General features: G+C 40.6%; 2 protein-coding genes across 2 annotated transcripts in view; both read left to right on the top strand.

Moving 5' to 3' along the window:
* LOC104948393 (matrix metalloproteinase-15-like) overlaps positions 1 to 25,315 on the top strand; it is a 162,556-nt gene that overhangs the window by 91,541 nt on the left and 45,700 nt on the right. The gene's annotated exons all lie outside the window — the stretch shown is intronic.
* LOC104948391 (uncharacterized) lies at positions 298 to 25,315 on the top strand. The gene is made up of 43 exons (XM_010774586.1): positions 298 to 662; positions 859 to 909; positions 1,058 to 1,224; positions 1,296 to 1,366; positions 1,561 to 1,726; positions 1,925 to 2,062; positions 2,583 to 2,760; positions 2,834 to 2,976; positions 3,982 to 4,085; positions 5,156 to 5,321; positions 5,417 to 5,599; positions 5,721 to 5,873; positions 6,276 to 6,420; positions 7,491 to 7,649; positions 7,732 to 7,850; positions 7,937 to 8,143; positions 8,671 to 8,829; positions 9,536 to 9,720; positions 9,804 to 9,986; positions 11,770 to 11,861; positions 12,008 to 12,177; positions 12,258 to 12,411; positions 12,486 to 12,562; positions 12,641 to 12,821; positions 13,266 to 13,421; positions 14,194 to 14,327; positions 15,012 to 15,170; positions 15,302 to 15,485; positions 17,018 to 17,229; positions 17,839 to 18,027; positions 18,753 to 18,895; positions 18,996 to 19,155; positions 19,249 to 19,332; positions 20,605 to 20,742; positions 20,919 to 21,035; positions 21,117 to 21,209; positions 21,349 to 21,569; positions 21,885 to 22,078; positions 23,479 to 23,733; positions 23,809 to 24,038; positions 24,141 to 24,305; positions 24,956 to 25,034; positions 25,238 to 25,315. Exons 1-42 carry the CDS (start codon positions 476 to 478, stop codon positions 25,028 to 25,030), a joined length of 6,447 nt encoding a protein of 2,148 aa, XP_010772888.1. The 5' UTR covers positions 298 to 475; the 3' UTR covers positions 25,031 to 25,034; positions 25,238 to 25,315.

Raw genomic sequence — 25,315 nt, 5'->3', positions numbered from 1 at the left:
TATCCATAAACCCAGACACTAGATGTCCCTCTTCCCTGACGCTCACCTCACTAAGCTGTGTGTAGAGAGAAGTTTATGAATCAGCTTTAATAGGTTAGAGTCCACACTGGTTGTGTGGCTTATTGATTATGGTCATAATGACAATGTGTATGTAACTGTGTGTCCTGAACTATTAATATAATTTACAATAGCAATAACACTTTGGTCATTATTATAACTCCAGGTTGTGCTCTGTCATGCTTTACTATTGTACTATAATTAGGATATATACCTGCAGATAAATATGTTTTACATTGTACATTATGATGTCATCTTTCAAACTGAACAATGCAATCAAATGAATTTGATCTCACAGTATGTCATTACATGTTTTTTTGGGGGGGGGTTCTTTCTGAGGTCCACTCAAGTGATTGGCTCGGAGTGTGTTTGTAGCTCCAGTTGGGAAGGTATTTCCTGATTGGTCGCTGTGAGCACCATGGGTCACTGTGGAAGCCCACGTACAAGCCTGGTCATTCAGTGGTGGAAACAGTGCTTGGTTTTCATCCCACTTACATGTGGAGGAGGCTTGGAGGAAGCCAAACCTGAAGTTACTACAGGGATTGCTATGGCTATGTTCTTGTTACCACTCAGTTGTCTGCATCTTCTTTTTCTGCTGCTACACGGTGAGTTGTGTCTTTTGTTGTGTGATATATGCATTCATGGTGTGCAATTGAATTTTCCATTAAAGGTAGAGTTGACTTGCCTAAGAGTCGAGATAACATGAGGGTTAAATATAGAGGTTTGGTGAATTTTCTATACGAAAAGTTGTTGTTTTTTGTCATTATGTTGAATTTTTTTTTGACCTGATATTCCATGCAGTAGGTGATTGCTTTCGGACGGAACCAAATCTCTGTGATTCAAGTTGTGCTGGTGAGAAACCAGTTTGTTGCTTATGTCACAATGCATGCTCACTGAAAAATACTTAAATGATAAGATTTGACATAAACATTTTTATACCACAAGATTTGCCTCAATTAAAAACTCACTTTCTTTAAATCTTATTATTTCATGTCTTTAGGGTCTCCTACCCCCGACTTGTCCTATCAGAGAGGGGTCAGGTATACTTACAGGTATAGCACGACAATTACTACAACCCTTCATGGCTCCAGTGCTGGAAGGAATGGACTGGCTTTGGACTGTGTGGTTGATATCGACGTGGTTTCCAAGTGTCACCTAATGATGCAGGTCAGTTTTCATAGGAGTGTTAGTGGGATTAAAAAAGAAATGCAAAAACTCATTCATTTGTTCACTTGCAGATCAGGAATCCACAGATAAAGCGACTTTCCCCTCAGAAGGAACACTCTGTGCAACGCTTAAAGAGCTTGAGGTACAACTTTATGATGTCTTTATAAGTAAATGTGCTCTATTTTGCATGTCTGTCCTCATTGTGCAGCATTCAAAGTCCAGATCGTTTTGGAATGCCACAACTGTTTTTCCTATGAATGTGATACTCTGTTCCGATGCTTCACTTGTCTGTGTGTTGGGTCCCCGGGGGGCTCATCTGCTGTTTTTGTTTCCCAGAGATTCACTGGAGAGAACGCGCCTCAAGTTCTCCCTCCATGGGGGAAAGGTCACGGCCCTCTGTCTCCAGGAGGGGGAGCAGGTGTGGGCCCTCAACTTTAAAAGGGCTCTACTGAGTATGCTCCAGACCTCCCGCATGGCCTCCAAACAGGAATTAGTAAAAGAGGTGAGGGTTAATGAGGGCTCTGTTCTGTGTATGCAGTAGCTCCTCTGTCTTTATGGAAATTTCAAAATAACTACTTCTAGTCCGAAAACATCCCCTCTACTCCTGCAACAAACAAGAACTGTCATTAACACCATCTTGCCATAATGTAGTGCACTCACAATGGTAATTATCTGAATTTTCTCTAATCCCTCTTCCCAGACTGATGTGTATGGGACGTGCAGCAGCAAGTATGAGAGGAGAGGAACTGTACTGCTGAAGAGCAGGGATCTAAAACATTGCCAACAGGCCAGACTGGCACACTTCTGGCCCCATTCAGTAGCTTTAATTGAAGATACTGTGAGTTTACCACTCTTCTTTTTTTGATAAAGACACTGTTGAAACTGAGGCATTTTAAAGGGGCCCTATTATCCTAATGTTCATATTCTGTACATTAATGTAAAGCATAATGCCTCTGATGTGGCTAAGGGTCAGTGTCAGTGGGGGTCCATGGGCCTTGATAATGTTGATAGGGGCAGTCAGGACGTTAAGGGCCGAGCCCAGACCACATTGGCAATGTTTTTTGCAAACAAAAACAAGCTCTGATTCTATTTTAAAGCATTTTATTGCACTCCATCCTTGCTGGTACTTACAAAACCCCAGCTTCGGCCCATTATACTTGTTGATTCCTTTTTCTTATCTTTGGTATCTGAGTTCAAGGAAAGTGGAAGTTGAAAGAGAGTGATGACGCTGGTTCACACTTTTCTGCACAACCCTAACCCTGAGCCCTCTGTCATCAAAATAACATCAGTAATGTGGTTCAACTGTTGCATTACAGTTCTTCTTTCATGATGCAAGGTTTGTTTTCTTTCTTTGCTAGTCAGTGCAATCAGAACTGAACTGTATTCAGAAGCATGGATCTACAGTGATGGAAGAGGTCAACTGCACTGAAGTTGTTTCTATGGCAACATGGTCCGGGACGGCAGGGTTGGTTAAGACAAAAACAGTGTCGACCCTGCTGCTGCTCAGAGCCCAGCCAGGGACCCCCTCAGGAGCAGGTCAGGAGGAGTGCTTACAACTTAGCAACTGTTTTATAGACAAGTATCCTGATGCCTGTTCTCCTCAATGCAGATTCCGTAGGTCTTGGTGTTCTGACTGATCTGCAGTTTGAGGACGAGGGGGCTGCAAGGCCAGGAAAAGCCAGAGCGTCAACACCTCAGCAAGCCAGCCAAACTGTTCGGATGTTATGTAGCCTCACCTCAGACCCACAACTGGTAGGACTCAACAAACAAACAGTCCGTGTAGAGAGCAAAATAGGCAGAAAGTATTGGCTCAAAAGCAATTTAGGAAACCCATCGCTTATCGTCTGACGATGATTATGTTTTTTAATACATTAACATTTGCTAATAAACTGGCTACTTTTGAAACAAAATGGTCATAGACGTCGTTGTCTCGCTACTCCAACTCCATTCCGGCCTCTCAAAAGGCTAAAGGACTGTAAACAATGAGTGTCACAATAAACAGGGTTCTGCAGGGTTCCGTCACCTGATCCCATTGGTCCTAAAAATCTGTTTTCCAATTGACTTACATTGGTTTAGAGACCTCTATAAATAATTGGATAACATTTTTTATTTTTTATTTGATTGATTCGGACTGATGAAGTTTGAAAGTTTAGATTATGTGCACAGTTAAATTGTTTATCACCATTTAAGTTAGCGTAGTTCTAAACCATCATTTTGGAATGCTTGCTCCATGGGCTCATTGATGCGGAACATCACCAGGAGTTGTGGGTGTTTTTACTCTCAGATGTCAAAGTTTTTTGCCTTGTGCTCCAACCAGAACTTTGATTGAAATGAGCAGGGCTCTACCTCAAATGCTGTATCCAGTTCTCTTTACACACATTAATGCATCAGAACAAGATGCCAATGGGTTACAAGATTGCCCGTACCCTCCCAGAATGCTAGCCTAATTAAGAGGATTGACTTCCCCCAATACTTTACTGTGAATCATTTAAATGATTCCCATACACAGGAGGCCAGTCAAACATAATCTGGCAGCCCTCATCATAATTTGTTTACATGGGATGTGTTTAAAAATAGCTGTCAGACCCAGAGCCTGACACTGTGATATAAAAGCTGTGTGGGATAAAAAGTGCATTCTGTAGGAAGCCATTGGTTCTGGTTGAGCAGGAATAGATTTGAAAAAATGGAGAGTACATTTAATTGATTTTAGGATATCAAAAATCTAAGTCTATATATGTGTTTGGTGTTTGCTCTCAGCTATTGCAAGAGTTCCTTGAACTGGCTTTCCAGCTAAGAGATCTGACACTTGCTCAATTGAAGACACTTTGGCAAGAAGCGTCTTTCAAGTGCCTCAACGACTGGTCAGTATTTTCTTTGTGTTATATAATAACATACAGTATGTTATGTTGAGTCATTCAGTTATGAATCAATGTCTATACATGTGAGTTTAAATTGGATATTTCCACACTTGTTATAGAGAAAAACATTTATTGTGTGACCAGTACATTTGATTTAAGCTGAAGGAACTTTTGTATATCGGTTACCATTAGAAAATACACAGCCTCTGGCAAAATATGTTAACAAAAGACAGTCTGTGTGGGACAGTAACTAACTCAATCAGAGACTACTGTGAGACGGATGACTTACATTAAACCTTCTTAGTATCGTCTATGCAGAATATAACAAACTGACATTTTGACTTAAGATACAAAATCTTGTTTCAAGACTAACTTCATAATCATAAAATATCAGCTATGGATTACTCTGCATATATTCAGGTTTAAATTGAGAATAAACCTTTCTTTGGTTTAATGGGATCACACCAGCCGAAAGGCCAAATCGGGCCAAGGTGTAACGTATGGGGGGGTGCGCCCCCTTATCCCACTTCCTAACCCTGAATTCCGGGTTCCCCTTGCCCAACCAATCTTTTAAACTCAACTACACAGCTGTAGGTTTTGTGATTGCATTTGTGTTGTTGTGAAAGCTAAAAACAATACCAGTGCCGCCAGTTTTGCGGTTTGTAAAACCGATTGCCAGTAATGTAATTTGCTACTAAAGTCATGAGTCAGTGTTCAATGACGGAATAAAACAGTAAATAGTCAAAGACCAAACACAAGATCCCCCAAAGCACATGTGTGATTATGGAAAAAGCAACAGTCCCATTTCGGTAAAGTCCGGCTGACCGTTTTTTTGTGATTTCTTGTTCATGGTATGACTAACTGACACAACTAAATGAGATGAAGGCAACATTAACAAATATAGTACAACAGTGAAGATTAATACCTACCCTCCTGTCTGTATATGAAGCTGCAAGCTAGCCGTCGGTTAGCCTAGCATAAACACTGGAAACAGCAGTAATTTCTTTAATACCACATTATGACACATACATACAGCAGAGGTTGATACTGACGCTCATTAACTGGTTGGACAGGCAGCCTCTGTTGGATGCATTACCAGCCTGTGGATCTGAACACTGCATCGTCCTGCTGACCGACCTGATGAGGAGCAAAGAGCTGGAGGAGGAGCAGGCTTACGCTTTTTTAACCACCATGGCCCTCATCCCTCATCCATCGCCACAGATCATCGAGTCCATCAATGTAGGAACCTCTATGTGACATTAATGAAGAACTAAATATCTCATCAATTAAATGAAATCATTTCTGTATTGAGGCTTGTCTTCTATCTGTGTTAGGCCTTACTGCAGGTCCAAGAGCTTCGTTCAAAGGCGCTGCTAGCTGGATCCTCTCTTGTGTATCAACTGTGCCAAAAGTCTCAAGCCTCCTGTAGTGAACTTCCTCAGGTGCAGTCCTTCATACAGATGCTTGAGGAAACCCTGAAGGAGGGCTGCGAGGAAGAACAACCCACTCAAGCTAAGGTGCTTTCATACAGACACGCACACTAGCTGCATTAGCATATATTCACCTGACTAAACCTGTTGATTTGAACAATTGTACATAAACAATGGCTAATATACATGTATATTTTCACCCCAACAGTTTTATTATGCACTGAAATCCGTGGGAAACATTGGTCTGTCGGTTCCAACCTTTATTCCATTGCTAAAATGCTACATGCTAAGCCCCTCAACTGCACTTGAGCTGAGACTAGCCGCCATCCAAGCCTTCAGACGCTTTCCCTGCTCAGCTGATGTAAGTTGATTACATTATCTTTACAGCTTTGTTGCCATTTTATGACAGAGGACAGTTAAAGATTGGGTAGAAGAAAACATTTGGTGTGAGGAAAATGACTTAATGCCATAATTGAATACAAGTTTAGTGTACCTGTTAGGCTAACAAAGTGCTCCTGATGTGAGTTGATTCTAGTTAATACCTACATTTTTACTGAAATCATTCACTTACATTTGTGAAAATAGGTAACTCTAGATAACTGTCCTTTTTCAATAGAAGGTTCAGTTACTCGTTTTTCAAAAACTAATATCTCTTCATATCAAAGAGGCTAACTGTCTAATTGATTCATGATGAGTAGAGGTGGAGGTGAAGAGGTGCTGAGCCGTCTAACATGAGTGAGTGACAGCAGTTTCCTTCCTCCAGAGGTCTGTGCTGTTGCAGCTGTACCGCTCCTCCCAGGAGGATCCCGAGGTCAGAATCGCTGCATACCAGCAGCTCATGCACTGCCCCGACCAGGACGTGTTTGAAGTGGTCAAGACCACGCTGAGGAACGAGACCTCCCGCCAAGGTCTGATTCAAACCTTTGTGGTTGGTAGATAGATGTGTTTCCTCCTGAAATTAAAATATTAATGAACAATGTCAGCTTTCATTGTCAAACAGATTAAGTATTCATTATAGAAGCCACTTTATTTTCTGTATTTTTTTAGTTGGTCTTGCTAACAAGACTTCATTTTCTTTTTAAACATAGATGATGATTTGTTCTAATAATTATTAAACATTGTCTGCTAGCATGTTTCCCCAAATTACTAAGAATGTGTATATAAAATTAATCTTGTTTACTTTAATTCCAACTCTATTCTGTCTAGAGACATCAGTATGACTTTCATAAACTCCAATAGGGTACATGGCTTTGCTTTCTCTGACAGATTACATCTCACTATAACTTGATCAAAAACTATTTATTTGTTGTAAAATGTTGTGTAGGTGAATAACAACTTTTACAGTGTTAACTGCAGAAGCATGTTTTCTCAACACAGCAATCGTATGGCTAGGATATTATTTGTGTAATACATAACACTGTTAAAAAGGTTGCATTGCCATTAACGCAAAGCCCAATTACAGTATGGTGTACCCCAGGGGTCTATTCCTGTGTTTCTAGAATTCCTCATTTATATAAATGATTGACCCAATGTGTCCAAATGACTTATTCCAATAATTCTAAGTAGTCATTTATGAAGCTAACTCTGGTTTATCTACTTATGCAAAGTGGTTAAATGCAAACAAAATTGAACTTCAGAATTCGAATTGGCAAGTTTCCTTATGCCTAATGTCTAAGCAATTACAACCTTTTTTTCCTTTTTACAATGAAAAAGGACAATGGGATTCATTGACCCATAAGGTGAGAACAAAAAATCACACATTTCTGAAAAAAGCTTGAACATCTGAAATTATAGCGTCCTATATTTGCGAGGAAGTATAAAGAAATTATCTGAGATTTAATTCACAAATTTGCGAGATATTTTTCTGGGTTAAAGTAACAATGAATGGTAAAGGGGCAAAACTTAAAGCGGGATATTCATTTTTAGAACTTTCTCATCTTGATGGACATTAATAACTGTTTCTCTTCTGCTTCTCCAGTGGGCTCATATGTGTGGAGTCACCTGACTAATGTCCTGAGGAGCGAGGACCCCATGAAGCAGCCCCTAATCGAGTCACTGCCTGATGACATTATCAGCAGAGACTTTGAGGCTGAGTTTTTGAAATACTCTTTTTATTCAGACTACACTATTTCATCAGGTAAAGATGGTGTCCCTTCAGTTTCAAATTCAAGATAAACAATACAAGATAAACTTAATGTTACATGACTAATTCCTTTCAGGCATGGGGATTACAAATGTGGAAACCTCTTTGGTTTTCTCTCCCAAATCGTTTCTACCAAGATCTGCCTCTGCCAACCTTACACTGTATTTACATGGCAGAGCCCACAACCTTCTGGAAGTGAGTTTCATGTCCACTTGAATTCTAAAACTAAATTAAAGTCCTACAAAATGTACTTCAACCCATGTATTTATTTCCCAACTTAGGTGGACCTTCACGTTGAAAACGCTGAACCTCTTTTGAGGAACGTTTTCGGTCAGCAGAACTCAGATGGAGAGTCCCAGGCTCAAAGTCCAAAGTCGCAGTCCAAAGAGGCATCAAGGACAAGAAGAAGACCAGAGGATGGACGTAGTGCAGAAAAAGAAGCGTGTTTATCTGACACCAGCAGTTATCTGAGCCAGGCCAGGGCCATGGTGAGGTCACTGTGATTGCTGAAGGCCAGTTATCTCTACTTTATTAAGAGCAGTTAAGGCAGCAGGATTAACACCAAGCCTGGTCAAGAGGGATACACAGACGTGAACATGTGGGGAGGTTTTTGCAGCGGACTTGTGGCCATTTATATTGCATTTTAGATTTAAAACTGTTATTTTGAATGTACATTTGTAAAACACTTGAAGTAAATGCCTAAATTAGGGCTGCAGCTCACAACTATTTTTACTATTGATTAATTTACAGGTTATTTTCTTGATTAATGTTTCATTGACCCATGAGGTTAGAAAATAAAAATGGCCTAAGTTCCTGAATTTGCATCTAAGGTATTTAGTTACAGGAATTGAAGAACAAGACAAATGCAAGCATCAATACTCACATTTAAGAAGCCACAATCATCAAATCCTTAGTTGGCGATTAATTCTCTGCCAAACAAATAACTGACTACTTGTTTCAGCTCTCTTGAAACAATTTTTTTTTTAGAGAATGTTCATAAATGTGTCTTTTCCAGTTGTTTGGGAGGAGGAGATCAGAGGAGAACAGGCCCCGGTGCTGGGTCGGTGTGAAGGTGTTTGGCAATGAGCTCAGTGTGTTCTCATGTGAAGATCTCTACAACCAACTGGACCATCTCTCGCTGAGCGTGGCCGGACTGGCTGTCAAACTGCTCAAGGTATACTCACAGCAGCTACTCTTAAATATGCTTTAATATATTTTTTAAGATATGGCACAAGAGAAAAAGAAAATGTCAGTTTAACAATGACATAACATGATACATTAAACTAAGACTATGTTTATCTCAATGGATCAAACGGACAAAAAGGTATCCTTTCTGCATTTTAAATTTGTATGCAAACTATTCAAAGTTAAAAGTAAAAAAAAATAGAGAAAATCCCAATAGAGAAAAAAACATCCACCAAGGCTAATGGTACGTTTATGCGCTCCTTGGATGGTCCCATTTTTGAATTTCGAGATGTGTATTCCGAATTCAGTGTGTGATGAGCTTTAAATTGTAATATTGAAACAACATGGTGTGTAAAAAAAGGATTTAGATTTATATCTTATAAGAATTTTCTCTCACCGAATATCTTATTTTTAAGTAATAGAGTTTTTTTGCTTCGAGGTGTAATGTTTGGAGTCTTCTGCAAACCCAAATATTGCAATATAGGGGAAAAACATTAACAGTTATCAACAGTGTTTTTGCTATATTATCACAGTAGTTCTGCCAGAAGCAGGATAGTGATGAACAAGAATACCACAAATGAGTCGTCACCAGTCGTCCTCCAGATTTAACCTCAGTCCATGCTCCTAGTCTTACTTGAGCTAGTCTCTGTCTGTTTACCCTCCTGTCAGTTTCTCACACACTCTCTGTCCTCCAGGGTCAGGAAGTCCAGCTGAACCACCGAGCCGTGCTGATGACAGACGAGCTGGTTTTACCGTCTCTGTCCGGTTTACCCATCAAACTGGGCATCAACATGACCTCCCTCCTGTCGCTGCGTCTGAAGGGCAACATCAACTACAGGGACACCTCTCACTTCTCCCTGACCGGATACATCAAACCAAAGTACTTCCATATAATCTAACAGGGGCTACTACTCTGACATTCGGTTACAAGCGGTAGAGTGTAACTGCTGTCTGTATTCCCAGTGCCTACGTGGGGCTGTCGGCCAGGATGGGGGTTGACGGTGCTCTGGGTCAGGCTGCGGTGGACTGGGTCTCTGAGCTGAGGAGCTCCACCAGTCTGGATGGTAGTGTTCAGCTGCAGGAGGGGCGGGATGTCCGGGTCACACTGAACACACCGGAGGACGTCATGGACATCATCTCTCTCAGGTAACAGTGGATTACTACCAGAATTATTTCTTCCTTCATTCGTCATCTTTTAGAATCAGAAATGGTACAAGAGGGTAAAGCTAAGTAAAACCAAACACCAAAACTTTTTGGCATCCAAAAAGTAACTTTCTGAAACTGTAAATGCACTGTTAAAGTTGTAAGACGAAAACACCCCAACTGTTCTACACCATGTGGTAGAGATCTGCTAATTAGATAGGCCCTAAAGTATTTCCTGCTTTATCGTCTATTTCACTCTAAATGGGACCCAACTTTACTAAATGAACATCACGATGTATTGAAAAAGACTACAAACTAGAAATTGAGACCATAAAATGATTAGAAAAATATTTACTGGGGTAATAAAAGAAGTGCGAAGTAATGTCATTTTCTCATAGACTTTTATACAATAAGCCTTTTTTTTAATGCAACCAATGGAGTCACCCCCTGCTAGATATTAGCAGGATGCTGTTTTAAGGCCCTATAGAGCTGTCATCATTTTTTAGACCAGGAAATGCTGTTAGTGCAGTGGTTCTCAAAGTGGGGGAGGCAGAGGCATGCCAGGGGGGGCGCGAGAGATCAGGAGGAAAAATTGTTATAAAAAAATTGTTATAAAAAAAAAAAAATCATAATTTGAAAAATTATTGATTCGAAAATAATATGATGCAGTACTATTACGTCTGGGTCTGAGCCATTTTGTGTGCACGAGCGAGAGAGAGAGAGAGAGAGAGCGCACCGGTACCGGAGATCGTTGTTGTTAGCTTCTGGTGCTAGCGAGCTACGCTAACGGATATAAGGAGTTTTTTCAATAACAAAGTGGAGGAGAGTCCTCTCCTGTCAGACTGAGAGACTCAGTGAGCTAAAGGACTCTCTCAGTGTTATCTCAGTGGGTCTCAAATGTTTTGGTCACCATTAATGTAAACAATTATTTCCGAGGCACACGTTTATATGATCATTATAGTTATAAAAAAATAAGAGAATAAATGAAAAACAGGTATGAAATACTAAATGACAGTAAAACAAGAATAAAGTTTAAAAGGGCGATTTGTAAAATAAAAAAAATAAAAAAACCTGTTTACAGTTCTGTTTCAAATGGGTGTTGAGAGAGGTATCCATAGATCTCTTCATTTTGCTCTCAAAGTGCACCAGATTGATGCATTTAACTTCAATATTTAAAAATAAATCTTCCCGGGGGAGCTTGCCCCCGGACCCTCCTATGTGAGGTCCGCACAACACCTATAAAAATAGCACTTGACCCCTGCTTACAGCTATATTCCGTGAGCTGATTATCGAGCCTTCATTGTAACAGTCGCGGGTACATTGTGTATTTGCGTGGGGATTGTTGCAGTAGAACATTCCACTGTAGCGCCCGGTACATTAATGGGAAACCTTAAATGTTTGAGCACCCTTTATGAAACGTCAAGCTACCCCACAGCACCCCCAAAATAAATCTCTGGCGCCGCCACTGAGCCTGACTTGTGTTGGGGGGGCCCGACTTCTTTTTTTCTCCAAAGGGGGGGCCTGACAGAAAAAGTTTGAGAACCACTGTGTTAGTGTAAGATTTTTAAACATGTAATTGTTGAATTGGTTCAATATTTAATACATATTTTTTACCACATTTGCACTTTGCTTTACACTTATTTGTACAAACTTTATTTCTTCTTGATTATGTTTAGCAGGTTGCAAAATCTTCGAATTAATAAATACATTTTAATTGAACACAATCAGTCAGCGTTTGATATGTCAAGGGTTTCAGCGAGTGTGTCCATCTGTTTGTGTTGACCAGCTCCAGAGTGTTTCAGCTCAGTGGAGACCACAGAGAGGAGATCAGGGGGCCAAAGAGTCGAGTGCAAAAGACCTCCTGCACCCCAAAGACATGTGAGTCCTCCAACACAACACTCTGTATAGATTTATACATCACACACAGAAGCAGGGATAGGACGATTTAGGATTTTGCCTGTCGGCTTACTTTCTACGATTGTCAGGTGATAAAAGATTCTGTTTGATCTCTGCTTCCTTGGCAGGGTCCAAGATGGTCGGCTGGCAGCTGTGCTCCAACGCCTCGTACCCATCGGCTGCCCCAGGGGTTTCACTTCCGGCTCCAGGACCCGTCCACATCTCCCTCCGCCTGCTGAAGCTTGACCGAGGCCTACATTATTATATGTTGGAGGCCACCTACTCACTGCGCCCTCAGGTAGGAGAAAAGAAGAAGCTAAGCTCTTTGTATTCCCCTGTGTGAGATCTCTTTATCTAGCCTCACAACTCGTGTTTCAGAGAGGCACCTGGCTGCCCAGAGAGGCCTCCATCCACTTCCTCCTGGCCACACCTCAGTCCTCCATCCCCAGGGACATGTCTCTGGACCTGACCTTCAACCCCCACAGACTGCTGCTGAGGATCACCCACCCTCTGAAAACCATCCACATACAAGGTCAGTCGCAGAGGGGAATTATGGGAAAAAAACTTCTTTCAGGGTTTAATACTGAAAATGTGTTGTTTTTTCAGGGCAACTTGAACAAGAGAGGAACGTAAAGTCAGGGAAGCTAGAGCTTATAATTGATGGTGTTCACTATTACGTCATGGCAAGTATTGAGATTGTGTATGCTATGTGATAAGATGACATGTCTAGTCATGAAAGATGTTAATTAGTTTATTTCTAGGGCTTAGTGGACACTCACACCCTGCTGTCAGAGCAGAGGATGCGCTATCACCTTGAAGCCAAAATGGCCGCTGATGGACTTCCCATGGTCCTCTCTGCCAATGTTACACATGGACTGGGCAGGAAGACCAGCTTCTCCGCCACTGTGAAGAACGTGTTCAGAGAAACTGCATCACTGTCGGGTATGCAACTAATATAATATATATAATATTAATTTTCAACATTTACATTTGACATAATATTTACCATAAATGTATTATTCAGAAAATGTTAACCTAAGTCACAAATCAAGTTACAAGTAGGGTCATTTTTTCATAGACTTCTATGCAATCCGAAAAACAATGTGACAATATGATTTGATTGGCTGACGCTTCCGTCGAAGCTTGAAAAGTTGAACTTTTCTCAACTTTTGAAGCGAGCAACGGAGGCAAAGTGCCGCGACGGAAGCACAATGCAGTTCGGCAAAGGGTGACGTCGCCCCATTCAAAGTGAATGGGAAGCTGCGTCGAAGCTTCAACGCACGCCGCCGTGTGGACGGGCCAAGGAATCCCTGTAAAAGTTGTCCCTATGCTGTTTAGAATGTTTACCTTTGACATGTGGTTTAGCTGTGTTCGTTCCTCCATCAGTGTCCCTGGAGCGCAGGCGGGATGCCAGCAGCAGGCAGTACTCTGTGGAGGCGGAGCTCTTGTTACCTGGGGTGGTGGGCACCAGGATGCTGGGTCTGATGGAGCAGAAGGGCTCATTGTGGAGCTCCGCGCTCAGGCTCAAATATGGTCTAGGAGGTGAGCTACTAAAATATGTACATTTTGAGAAGCCACACGACTAGTATAAGGTTTATTATACATACAAGGAATTTGCTTTGGTGTATAATGGTGAATTCATAATATTACCAGAGAAATTAAGTTGCAAAAAAGGGACACATAAAAAAAAGCAGGAGTAAACTCTAAAAAAGTAAAGGAACAGTATGCCTAAAACCATACAAAAAATTAAGAATCCTCCAATAGTCCTCTTTAGTGGGAAAGGTTGCAATTAGGAAAGTGACGGTATTTAACTGCTTTAACTCCATCAATGGTAATATAATATGGGTTAGTGTTTAAAAAAACAGCTTATATCCGCTCATTTTGGTAGGAAATGGTACTACGGTGCTGCTCTATTCATTCAGATTGTTAAAGTGTCATTGGCAAAGGCTAACACATCTTTTTTGTTTCTGTATTTTGGAAAACTCAGCAGCAGAATGTCTCCTTCTTCGGACCAACTGCCTATCCAATATCCTGTTTATTATACAGACGACAGTGAAAAAAAAAGGTTTTTAGATAAATCACTATTTTCAATTTATTTCGAAAGAGATATTCCTGATGAGTTTTTCAAAATGGCACGTTTTTTAAAGCTACCACCACTAAAAAATGCATTTAAGTCATCTGTTCTTCCTAAAAAAAAAGTGCTCTTGTTAATGTTTGGAGGAAATTGAGCAATTTTACTTCAAGTTTCTCCCCGTCAGGTATAATTTTTAGCTCACAAAAACTTCAGTTTCCCTGACCTTTAACCCCTGCACAGGTGATGCCCGGCACCTGCGTCAGGAGTGCTACACGTCTCAGAGACTAAGGAGGGAGAGGGACTCAAACCTCACCTACATCATGAGAGCAGAACAGGAATTCTACTGCTCCAACACGGCTCCCATCAACCACAAGGTACCTGAAACCCACTGTGTGATCTCACACAAGCTGGTAAAGGGTAGTCTGGATTTTGTGGGGTTATGAGGCACTAATACAAAGTCGCTGTATAACCTACAGTGGACGATGGTCATCATGCCCCCAGTTTTGAAAAACAAGTAGCGGTAGTTACAGCTTGTGAAAAAACCCAATGTATTTCTGTGGACAGAGGCAGGTGCGAAATGTATTTTAGCCAGCTTAAAGAAAGGCTCACTTAATAGAAAAGTCTAACGCTTTAAGTGTATGTTATATTGTAAATATTTACAACGGCTGACCTTGCCGTCATATAGTTTTTTATACGAGGAAAGTGCATCTGTTATCTAAGACCTCCCCAAAGCCACCATACTTTGTTGAAAAAAACAGTAATTTTATCTCCAAGATCATGGGAGTTGCTCGTCTACAGCTGCCTTGCAAAGTCAGTTTGTGACATCCTTTTGTTGGGGTAAACCTAAGTCAAACAACAAAACAAACAAATAAACAAACAAACAAACAAACTGATAGACTCAACACCAACAACTTCTCTGTCCTTTTAGGTAAATTGCTGTTTCAATATAGTATGTCTTTATATGCACCATTCATATAGAAAATCATGAGTGGAAATGCTGAAAAATCTTACTATATAGCTTCCGAACAGAGCTCTTTGTTTCTTTTCTGTGTCTGCAGATCCACCTCCGCCACGAGGAAAGCGCTGTCCACATTAAATCGTCCCTGGACGTGAGCTACGGCAAACACTGGGACGAGATCAACAACAAACGCACACTTCTACTGAGCCAGTCCTTCAAAAACCAATCCACACAAAACCACACCAGCTACACACTGGAGGTAAACAGAACTATTCCAAACAAACGCACGTATATAATAAAAATAATCCTTGTATTTACATTTTCTAAGCACGAAATTGATATTTTATGTCCAACCAAAGTACAGTAAAATCTTTCCTCTGGTGAACCCAGTTCAGTCTCCAGGTCCCAGAGAAGAATCTGAACTACCGGACCCAGCTGATGCACTATCACCTGAAACAGCTGGGCTCAGAGAGCAGCACTCACCTCAAAATCCATTACAACAACCTGATGCCTCTGGTGGCCGGATTACACTGGAAAAGCCCCCCCAAAGGCTCCTCGCTGAGGAAATGGGAAGGTAAAACAGCTATATTTCATTTGACATAGATAGAGTTAACTTGTTGCCTATGTTTAATGGTCTTTAAACAAAGGATTATAGTTATTTAAAGCATCATTGTTTTTAATAATAATATATTGTATTATTTTGTCTCATATCGTATTGTAGTATATCATATTAAATCGTTTTTGTCAATCATATTTGTATTGTATCCTATCGTATTGTTTATCGTAACATATATCGTGACGTATTGTAAATCATATTGTATCGTCTATCCTATGTCATATCGTATATCGTACCCCGTATGTCGTATATCGTATCGTATATTGTGTCTTATCAATTATTGTACCATGTATTGCATATCGTATATCGTATCATATAGAAACCCTAGTCCACCGGTAAATGTTGATAATAAAAACACATTGATTATACATTAGGTTCTAAATCAAACATCTTATTGTTTTTTTGAGAGTATCACTGTCTGTAGTACTACGATAAGATATTATAGTATACGATATCTGATAAACAAGATACAATAGTTCACCTCCCGTTTGGACCCTGGTAAGGCTCCAGTATGTTCAAAACTGTGCTCACCTACAAGTCCCTCCATGCCCATGCCCCCCAGTACTTATCGGACCTCCTCCGCCCACATGCCCCGACTCGGAACCTGCGGTCTTCAGACTCTGGCCCCCCGCACCAACCTGCGAACCTTCGGGGACAGAGCCTTAAGTATGGCAGCCCCCACCCTCTGGAATGCTCTCCCTGCGNCCTAGAACCTGCGGTTTTCAGACTCTGGCCTGCTTACCACCCCCCGCACCAACCTGCGAACCTTCGGGGACAGAGCCTTCAGTATGGCAGCCCCCACCCTCTGGAATGCTCTCCCTGCGGAGATCCGCAACATCCCCACGCTTGACGCCTTCAAAGGGCCCTCAAGTCCCATCTGTCTGCTAAGGCCTTTGGCCCCTAATATATTTGTTGTTTTGTCTGTATGACTGTTTGTCTGACTGCCTTTTGTTATGTTTGTTTCTACTCCTGTTCTTGTTTGTAAAGCGACCTTGGGTCTCATGAAAGGCGCTATATAAATCCAAGCTATTATTATTATTATTATTATATATATCGCATCTTACATCATATCTTATATCGTATATCATATTGCATCGTATATCTTATCTTGATATCCTATACCGTATACTGTATATCGTATCATATATTGTATTTTATATTGTTGTCGTATATCGTATATCGTATACAGTATATCGTATATCATATGTTGTATATTGTATTGTATATTTTACTTTATATTGTATATCGTATATCTTATCGTTTTCGTATTGTATCTTGTTTATCAGATATCGTATATTTTCATATCTTATCGTAGTACTACAGACAGTGACACTCAAAAGAACAATAAGATGTTTGATTTAGAACCTAATGTATATTATTAATCAATGTATTTTTATTATCAACATTTACCGGTACAATTCTGTCTGACTGTAATTGGAGTGTGTTGGCAGTGAGGCCCTGGTCAGAATCCTGTCTCTCTTCTCCTCCAGGCAGCCTCACCTTGGACTCTCCCTGGCTGTACGTGTTCACCTCCCACAGACTGACCCAGCAGCAGAGCCACTCCCTCCAGCTCACCTCAGAGCTGACCGCCAGCAAGTGGCTGAACATCCGGACCCTCATGCTGGAGGCTCTCTACAGGAGCCGGGGCCGGGGGGGGGAGGCCCGCCTGGAGATCAGCACAGCAGCCGCTCAGTACATCCAGGTGAGGGAGGGGGGGAACACACCTGGGAGATATTAACAATCTAACTTATTTATATACGTTCATATCATTCTTATTATTTGTGAAATGATTGTGTAGTTGTGTTATCTTTATTAATCTACACACACCTGGTCCTGTGAGAAGGACATCCTCTGTTTCTCTCCCAAAGTGTCTTCATTTTTGTCCTATTAATTGTGGGTTTATTTGGGGGGATTCTCCTTGTTATTGCGAGGTGTTGTATGCTGTACACAGTATAAAAACTGCTGACTGAGACAAATGTGTAATGTGTGATAGGAGAGTATATAAATACAATGTTATTGATTGAGATGAGAGGAGATCAGTTTTTTAAAACTTTATTTTAAGGATGTAAGGCACCATATGACCAAGGTAAATAGATCAAAAGAAAAATAAACAACAATTAATAATAAAGGTCACACAAATATATCAATAAAAAAAAAGAATGCACTAGAAAGGTTACACATATTAAGCAAAAATACTAATTTAAATAATTAATGATATCACTCAAATGCTCCATTAGTGATTTCATTTATAACACTGAACATTTTGCCTAAAGTTTCCACTGTCTTTCTCACTCCTCCTGTCCCTCCCCAGGCAGGGGGGTGGGCCGTGGTGGGGAAGCGCGGTGTGAAGGCCTCCGGCTCTCTGAGCTCGTTTTGGACCCCCCCCCTGAGAGGAGACGTCTCCCTGGAGGCCTCTAAATCCAGCCACACCCTGCACATGACCTCCACCTGCGGCAGGCACAACGCCAGCCTCTCTGCTGCCCTGAACACCGTGGACAAGGTGGGTGGTGTCTGTGGAAGGGTGGGATTATTACTGAAATGCTTTTAGATTATGAGCGGAATATGAGACATTAGGCCCCAGGCACAGACATGTAAAGGGTCCCCGCCCATCCTATATACAGAACAGTTAAACCAGAGCCACAGATTCAAAGAGACTTTAGTTTTTCTTGCCTGTCTTTGTAGCTATTTGATGTCTCTTTGTGTTTATATTCCGTCTCTTTGTTGTACATTTGTTTCTCTTTGTAGTTTTATTCTTTCTTTTGAAGTTGTTTTGTGTGTCTCTTTTTTTGGTTTTGCCGTTTTGCATCTCTTTGTAGCCCTTTGCGTCTGACGTTTTACATCCCTTTGTGTTCATAATCCGCTCTTTTTTTATGTTTTTTGTGACTTGTGGTTATATTCTGTCTCTTTGTAGCCCTTTCGTGTCTATTTTATGTCATTTTGCATTTCTTTTTGGAAGTTTTTTGTATCTTTATTTTTGTATTCTGTCTATTTTGAAAGGTTTTTGGCTTTTTGTGGCAATATTCTCCCTATTTGTAATATTTTTGTGTCTGTTTTATGGCTGTTTTTCTTGGACATTTTGCTTCTCTTTGTGATCATATTCTGTCTCTTTTCACCTATTTTGTGTCTCCTTTTGGTCAGTATTTCTGTCTGTGTTATGTCTTTTTTGCTCAGTCAGATGGTCTAGTAATCCGTTCATGAAAATGATTATCTTCTCACTTCTTTTAGAATTTGAAAAAGAGGCAAGCGATCCTGAAGATGACCTTCTCGAAGCCGAAGAGTCCGTCCACAGAGCTGGAGTTTGAGGGTGTAGTGGAGGAGCTGAGGAAGGACAAGAAGATGTATCAGAAAAGAGTCATGCTGCAGCTCAGGTCTGTGATTCACTCGGACTTCATCTGTTGATGTATTTTAGGATGTTGTAGTTATGTTAAAATGCCAGTTGCTGACATTAATAGCTGCCATATCGCACAGACAGCCCTTCCACACCTTTCCTCAGACTTTCCTCCTACGGGAGACTTTCACCGTCGACCTCCTCAAAGGCCTCTACATCCTGGAGTCCAAAGCGGGTTTCCATGGCAACAGAGAGGTCATCCACACCCTCACCCTCGGCTACAAACCACCGAGCCCTTTTGTAAGTTTGACACATGTTGATTTATGACTCACACATGACACAAGTCGATTGTTATTGCTTATCGATATGTTTTCTGGCTTTTTCCATGTTTAGGTTTGTTCTGCACTCGTCCATCCTTTCGGCTCTGACACTATTCCATCAGACTCAGAGGTCTGCGTGACCCTAAACAGCAACCAGGTAAACTGCCAGCCTTCTAAACTCAAAACGCTCACAATAAAAAAAATAACCTCTTTATTTATTTAAAAGGTAATGACATTTTATTACATATCCTTTTACTAAATTTTGAACTCTCTTTCCTTCGCTTTTAAGGGGTCTGGATACAGAAATATCTTCTCTGGTCAATATTGAAAATGTTGGCTATTTTGCTTCTATAACATTTCTTCTTTGAGACTAGTAAAACTAAATGATCCAAAATACACACACATTAAGTGCTTATAACCAAAAACTTAGCGTTTAATAATGCATATTTAAACATTTTAGAAAGTGACAAATAAACCAAAAAGTAACTGCGTTAATGTATATTATCTACTGGGGAAGTAGCATGGTCATGAGGTGGGGACACTTTTTTTCAGATAAAAATAAAACTGTATTGCTTTTTTTGTACACACCCATTTCCTTACTATTTGCTATCAACACGTGTATAGACAGGATTCACAGTTTCAGGCTACAGACTGTTTCCGTAGGAACCATTATAGATGTGTGGCCAGGGGAAAATTAAGGAGGAAGCCGATGTTCTCCGTCTTTCTTTAAGAGTCTTGAACACGCCTGTTCTCCACAGCGACGCAAATGCACACTCACATGTTGTGAAAACCATGTTTGCAAACTGTAGCCCTGCAGGGGGGTCTGGGGGGATCCTCCCCCTTTTAACATGTAAACTACGCATTCTGGTACTCTCGGACAAGAAAATAAAGCAACAAGACAACCTTTACTTCAGGGCCAGGCAAACAGGCCAAACAACATTGCTGTATGTTTTTGGGTCATTTTAGAGTCAGTAAAGTAAGGAGGAATTACTCTGTTGCTGCAAAGCCAGAGCAATGTTTTCTTTAAAAAAAATTACATTTCTTTTTGCACGCTATTTTTCAGAACATTTACAAGTTATACTTTTAAAAAGTGGTGGGGACAAAATTGGCCATTTCAAAAAGTGTTGCAGACATGTCCCCAGCGCAAATGACGCCTATGAGCATGGTGATATCTACTAGTTACATGTTTGACCTTATTCTCCTGTATCGTGTCCCCTTAAATTCAAGTTCAATGTTTATTAAGATATTAAACTTGTAAATTATAAACTAAAACTTGCAGAGTTGTAGGATAATTTAATTGAATTACAATGGATAAGCATATTTATTTGATAAGTATGATCAAATGTAAGTAAGTACACTAACTTATATACTGTTAGAAAATGTTGGGAACATTTGTGTATTTAATATATGTTTTACATTTCCTTTTAAGACCCAGAGAGACATACAGGGAAGGTTACGGGTCGGCAGCAAAGAGAGACTGACGTTCTTTGGACAAGTTCAGTTTAACCCTTTGCACTCAACTCACCAAGAGATAAAAGTCAGAGCCAACTTCTCCCATCTACTCCAGGTGAAGCAGACTATTACCATCATTATTCTACAGACAAAACCATTTGTTATATGTATGATGCATGCAGATAGCTGTAAGTTCTTAACAACTAACAAGTCCACCTCCAGCAGCGTACAGTATAGTTTACAGTAGAAAAGGCTGAACTTGTGACCACTTGTCTGTTATTACTGTTACAGCTGCAGCTCCCCTCCTCCGCTATAGTGGAGGGAAATGTAGGATGGAACCCCAAAGACAACAGTGACTTTGATTATCAGGCTGGAGGGAAACTGAAAATAGAGCGACAGGAATGCCAAGTGAGTAAAAACAACTCGGAATTGTAATTATTGCATGTTTAATTGGCGTTAATTATGCATTTTTTGTTTGTTTCTCTTTAGCTTTCTGTACAGCTCAATGGAACATCAGGAAGAGTCGGTCTTTATTCCTCCCTCACCCATCCTTTCAAATCAAAGATACCCAAAACATTAGAGGTAGACTGCTTCGGTTTTTTGCAAAATAATGTCTGTCAGTGGTCCGAAAATAGTCAAATAAATAAAAAGTCAGAAAACAAAATGTGTCTGCATTTTAGCATCTAACCTATCTTCTAAATGTGATGTTGTCCATGTTAAGGTACAGGCCACTGCAGACGTTTCTGCAGTTCGTGGCACAGGAAGTAGCTCCCTACATGTGAGGGCTGATGGGAAGGACAGGGTGAAGCTGGACGCCCAGATGTCCCACTCCATCCAGAGGGGAAAGAGAGCCATGGGACTGACTGTGAACGTATCCCAGAGTCTGCTACCTTCTGCCACCGACCTGCACGTAAACATGGCTGCCAACATGTCCTCGGACAGGTGTGTGCATCTATCTTTTTTTGGTATAGTATAATTGAATGAGGGTTTGAATACCATCCGTTCAAAAAAACAACAATAAATAATATTAGCAACACACAAAATGATAACAAAATGCAATTGATGAAAAAAATATGTATTTTATCCCTATTGTTATGATTTCTTGTCATTAGTTTATAGAACATGTAAAGTAGGTTTTCCTTTTGCGATCATGTAATGGTAATACACCACATCTATTGCACTGTATCATTTTGTGTTAAATAATGTCTTAAGTCTCTTTTTGGACGTTTGATTCTCATTGCAATAACGTCCCTCCAGTGTGTCTCTACATGGCTCCTACACTCAGGGCCATGAGGCTCTGCTGGCTCAGCTCAAAGGGTCTCTCAAAGACACCGGGGGTCTCCAGCTGGCTGTGTCCGGGGACCTGAGGCACTCCATGGCCAGCCTCGCTGTGCTGCCTACAGTCCTGGGGCTGGACGGGCTGCTGGGACAGTCTGACACCCTCATTGAAGGTAGTGTTCATTTAATCAACTAGTCATTTTCTGCCACCAGGGGTCTTCCAATCAAAACAATATCTAAAGAGTTTGGATGCATCGCAAAGAAGCATGGAATTGTGAGTTTTTATTTGCAGTCAGCTTCTCCTGGATAGGATTCCTTCATTTAGTTTTACAGGGAGCTGAGTTATCTAGAGAGGTCCCCTTCTCTTCAAAATTAATTAATCTGGGGAATTAAACTATAATACTCGATAAAGCAACAGTTATACATCAGTGCTTCCCCGACGCAGTCCAGCTGCTCCTAACATCTGCTTAGCTTGTTTCTGTGATAACTCTTGTGAACCAGTCAATCTTACAATTAAATAAGGAGTCTAATCCCCCAAAAACTTGTGGGGAATTGTGTTTGAGTATTTAGTACGTTGAGTAAACTGTAATCCATAGACCATATGTCTATGTATCGCCAGTAACGCTATGATAATAAAATTAAGAGGGCCCAGTGATTGATCCCTGAGGCACCACTCTTAATTTAATCTCAAATTAATGTACATTAAAGGGTGTTGAACATAGAATAGAATCGGAGGGATGAAACGCTCTTTAATGGTCACACATGCAGAGCACACAGCACAGTGAAATGTGTTCTCTGCTTTTAACCCATCCTAGTGCCAGGAGTCTAGTACTAGGAGCAGTGGGCAGCTATTGCACAGCACCCGGGGAGCAATAGGAGTGGGGGGGAAGGGGAATGTCCGGTGCCTTGCTCAAGGGCACCACGGCAGGGCAGGAGGTGAACTGGGAACTCTCCAAGTAGCAGTCCACACTCCATATTTAGGTCTGTTCGGGGACTTGAACCGTCGACTCTACGGCTCGCAGTCCAAGCCCCTACTGACTGAGCCACTGCCGGACATATTGTGATTTAATGTTATGTTAAATGTTTTTTCACTTGTTTCTTGTTTATTGTTTGTCATATCTGAAGTTGTAAATGGATCTGCAAAAAAAGCTTTTGACTTGAACTGACAATATTATCGAATCATATCATATAATTTAAGATACAGTCGTTAGATGACTAAAGTCCTCCACCGGGTAAAATATTAAGCTAAAAACCACCAATATCTAAAAAGAGTGTTGTAAAAAAGTTGCTTAAAATCCGATAACACGTCAATTTATGGCAGGGGATGCATCAACATATGAGTCGACCAATTGAAATGCACCGTTTCCTTGATTTAAACAACCGGAATTTCTCTATATTGATATTGTTGGAAACACAACCAAATAGCTAACATATTGTAGGTTTATAGGTATAGACATTTGAATGCGGAAATGTTACCTATTATATTTGTAATATTACGTGGTAGCTTGTGATTTAGTTTGGACATTTACTTCCTGACATCGTGATCATTTTTTATTCTTTGTTATCATTGTAGGACAGCTGAGAGTACGAGTGATGGAGACCTTGTACAGCGTGGAGCTCAGACATCAGGAGGCTCTCAGAGATATTTTGGACAGAGAAGATGAAGAGGGCATGATGGGAACAAAATTTCACATGGCACGTGATTGGCTGTGTGTTCGGTCAGGGGCGGAGCATTTGTGCATGAATGCGAGTCGCCGAATTGGGGATGGAGGGATGGGAGAGATCTACACAAGGCTATCTCATTCCTTTGTCTTACTAAATGCCACAGGTAAATCATTACTTTATACGTATGCACACATATAGCTTCTCCTGGTGTCTGACTGCCTTTGACCACTGAATACAGGTGTACCTGCCAGCAGTGATGCCCAGCTGAGGTGGGCCCAGGATGAAGGTCGTTTGTCAGTCTTTGCAGAGCTGCATGCTGGAGCAGAACATCTAAAAGCTGAGTTTAATGGAGGAAAGACTGACCAGCTTACACAACGATGGGAGTTCTTCTCCAGGCTGCACCATCACTTCAAAGCCCTGCTGAAGAGAGGTGTATCAGGCTCCATACTAGCTAAAGCACATTACCAGGTGCAGGACTATCTACCATTTTTATATCCCTAGCATATTTCATAAACAACACTAGATCTATCAACTTGATATCTGTTCTTGTGTTTTCTTTCCCACGGTTAGTTAGAAAAAGAAAGTCTGGACACAGGCGTGGTCCTTCACACAGGAGACGAGAGAGTGGTTGATATCCTTTTTAATGTTGTATCAAAGAACAGCGCAGCTATATTGGAATTGTCTCTATGGCAACAGATGAAGATCCTTCAGGGTGTCATACCCACCTCTTTACAGGTAAACTTTACAGCATGTATACACTTTAATTTATCGATTTATTGCCTATGACTGAACATTTGAACTTTGACTGTGTCTTTCATATTAAACAATACATTTGGAGCGTTGTCCTTTATACATCAAGTTATCAGTTAATCCATCAATTAAAATTCTCTGGAAAGAAAATTATGTAATTCTATCATAAAATAATGTTGCTTTTGGAAATAATGTCAAATAGAGAGGGCCCACAGATTATCCCTGGAGGACACCGCACTTCACTTGATCCTTATAACATCCATCCATTGGTACAACTACTATATGTTCACCCTGCATGTAGGAAACAACTTAAAGGGATGGTAACACTTTATTAATAAATCATTAATAAATGGTATATTGATAGTTATTTCACTGTTAACAGAGAATGAAATGATAACTTCATGATACAATTACATACATTAAAGTACTATTTATTAAACAATAAACATTATAAATTATATTTGTATTATTTTTTAGATTACTATCAACTTAAATGATTTAACTCTCAATTTAATATTTATCAATAATGGACTTTAGAAAGTTTTACAAAGCAAGGAAAGCTGTCTTCCTCTTTGTTTGTCTTTATGCTCAGCTAATCTAAGCTAACAACCAAGAAATACTTTTTTCCCTCCAAGAAATATGACTTGAAAGAGGTTGTCCCAGTATTCCAGCATTTCCAGCTGCACACCATGATCAGCAGTATCAAATGAACCAGTAAGAACTAAACAGAAATTCTGCTTCAACAATAAACATTTTATGTTTTAGAAAATGGGCTCAAATTAGCATGTTGGTGTACCACAACATGTTTGACTGTTGCACGTCTAAGGTTCAGTAATTCCACAGAAATTCTTCCATCTCCTCCTTCAGTTTCTTCTTTGAAAAACAAACTTTGCTAACGGGTGTTTTTGTTTTCACAGATGAACTGCACAGGGGACTCCAGCGCAGAGCGTCTCTCAGCCCAGTGCTATGGAAATGTCTCAGGTTGCCCCGTGGAG

The sequence above is a fragment of the Notothenia coriiceps genome, unplaced genomic scaffold (genome assembly GCF_000735185.1).
Source record: "Notothenia coriiceps isolate Sejong01 unplaced genomic scaffold, NC01 NC01_scaffold00014289, whole genome shotgun sequence".
Taxonomy (NCBI): Eukaryota; Metazoa; Chordata; class Actinopteri; order Perciformes; family Nototheniidae; genus Notothenia; species Notothenia coriiceps.
The sequence above is the reverse complement of the archived record's forward strand: the minus strand, read 5'-3'. Positions and strand labels throughout refer to the sequence as shown.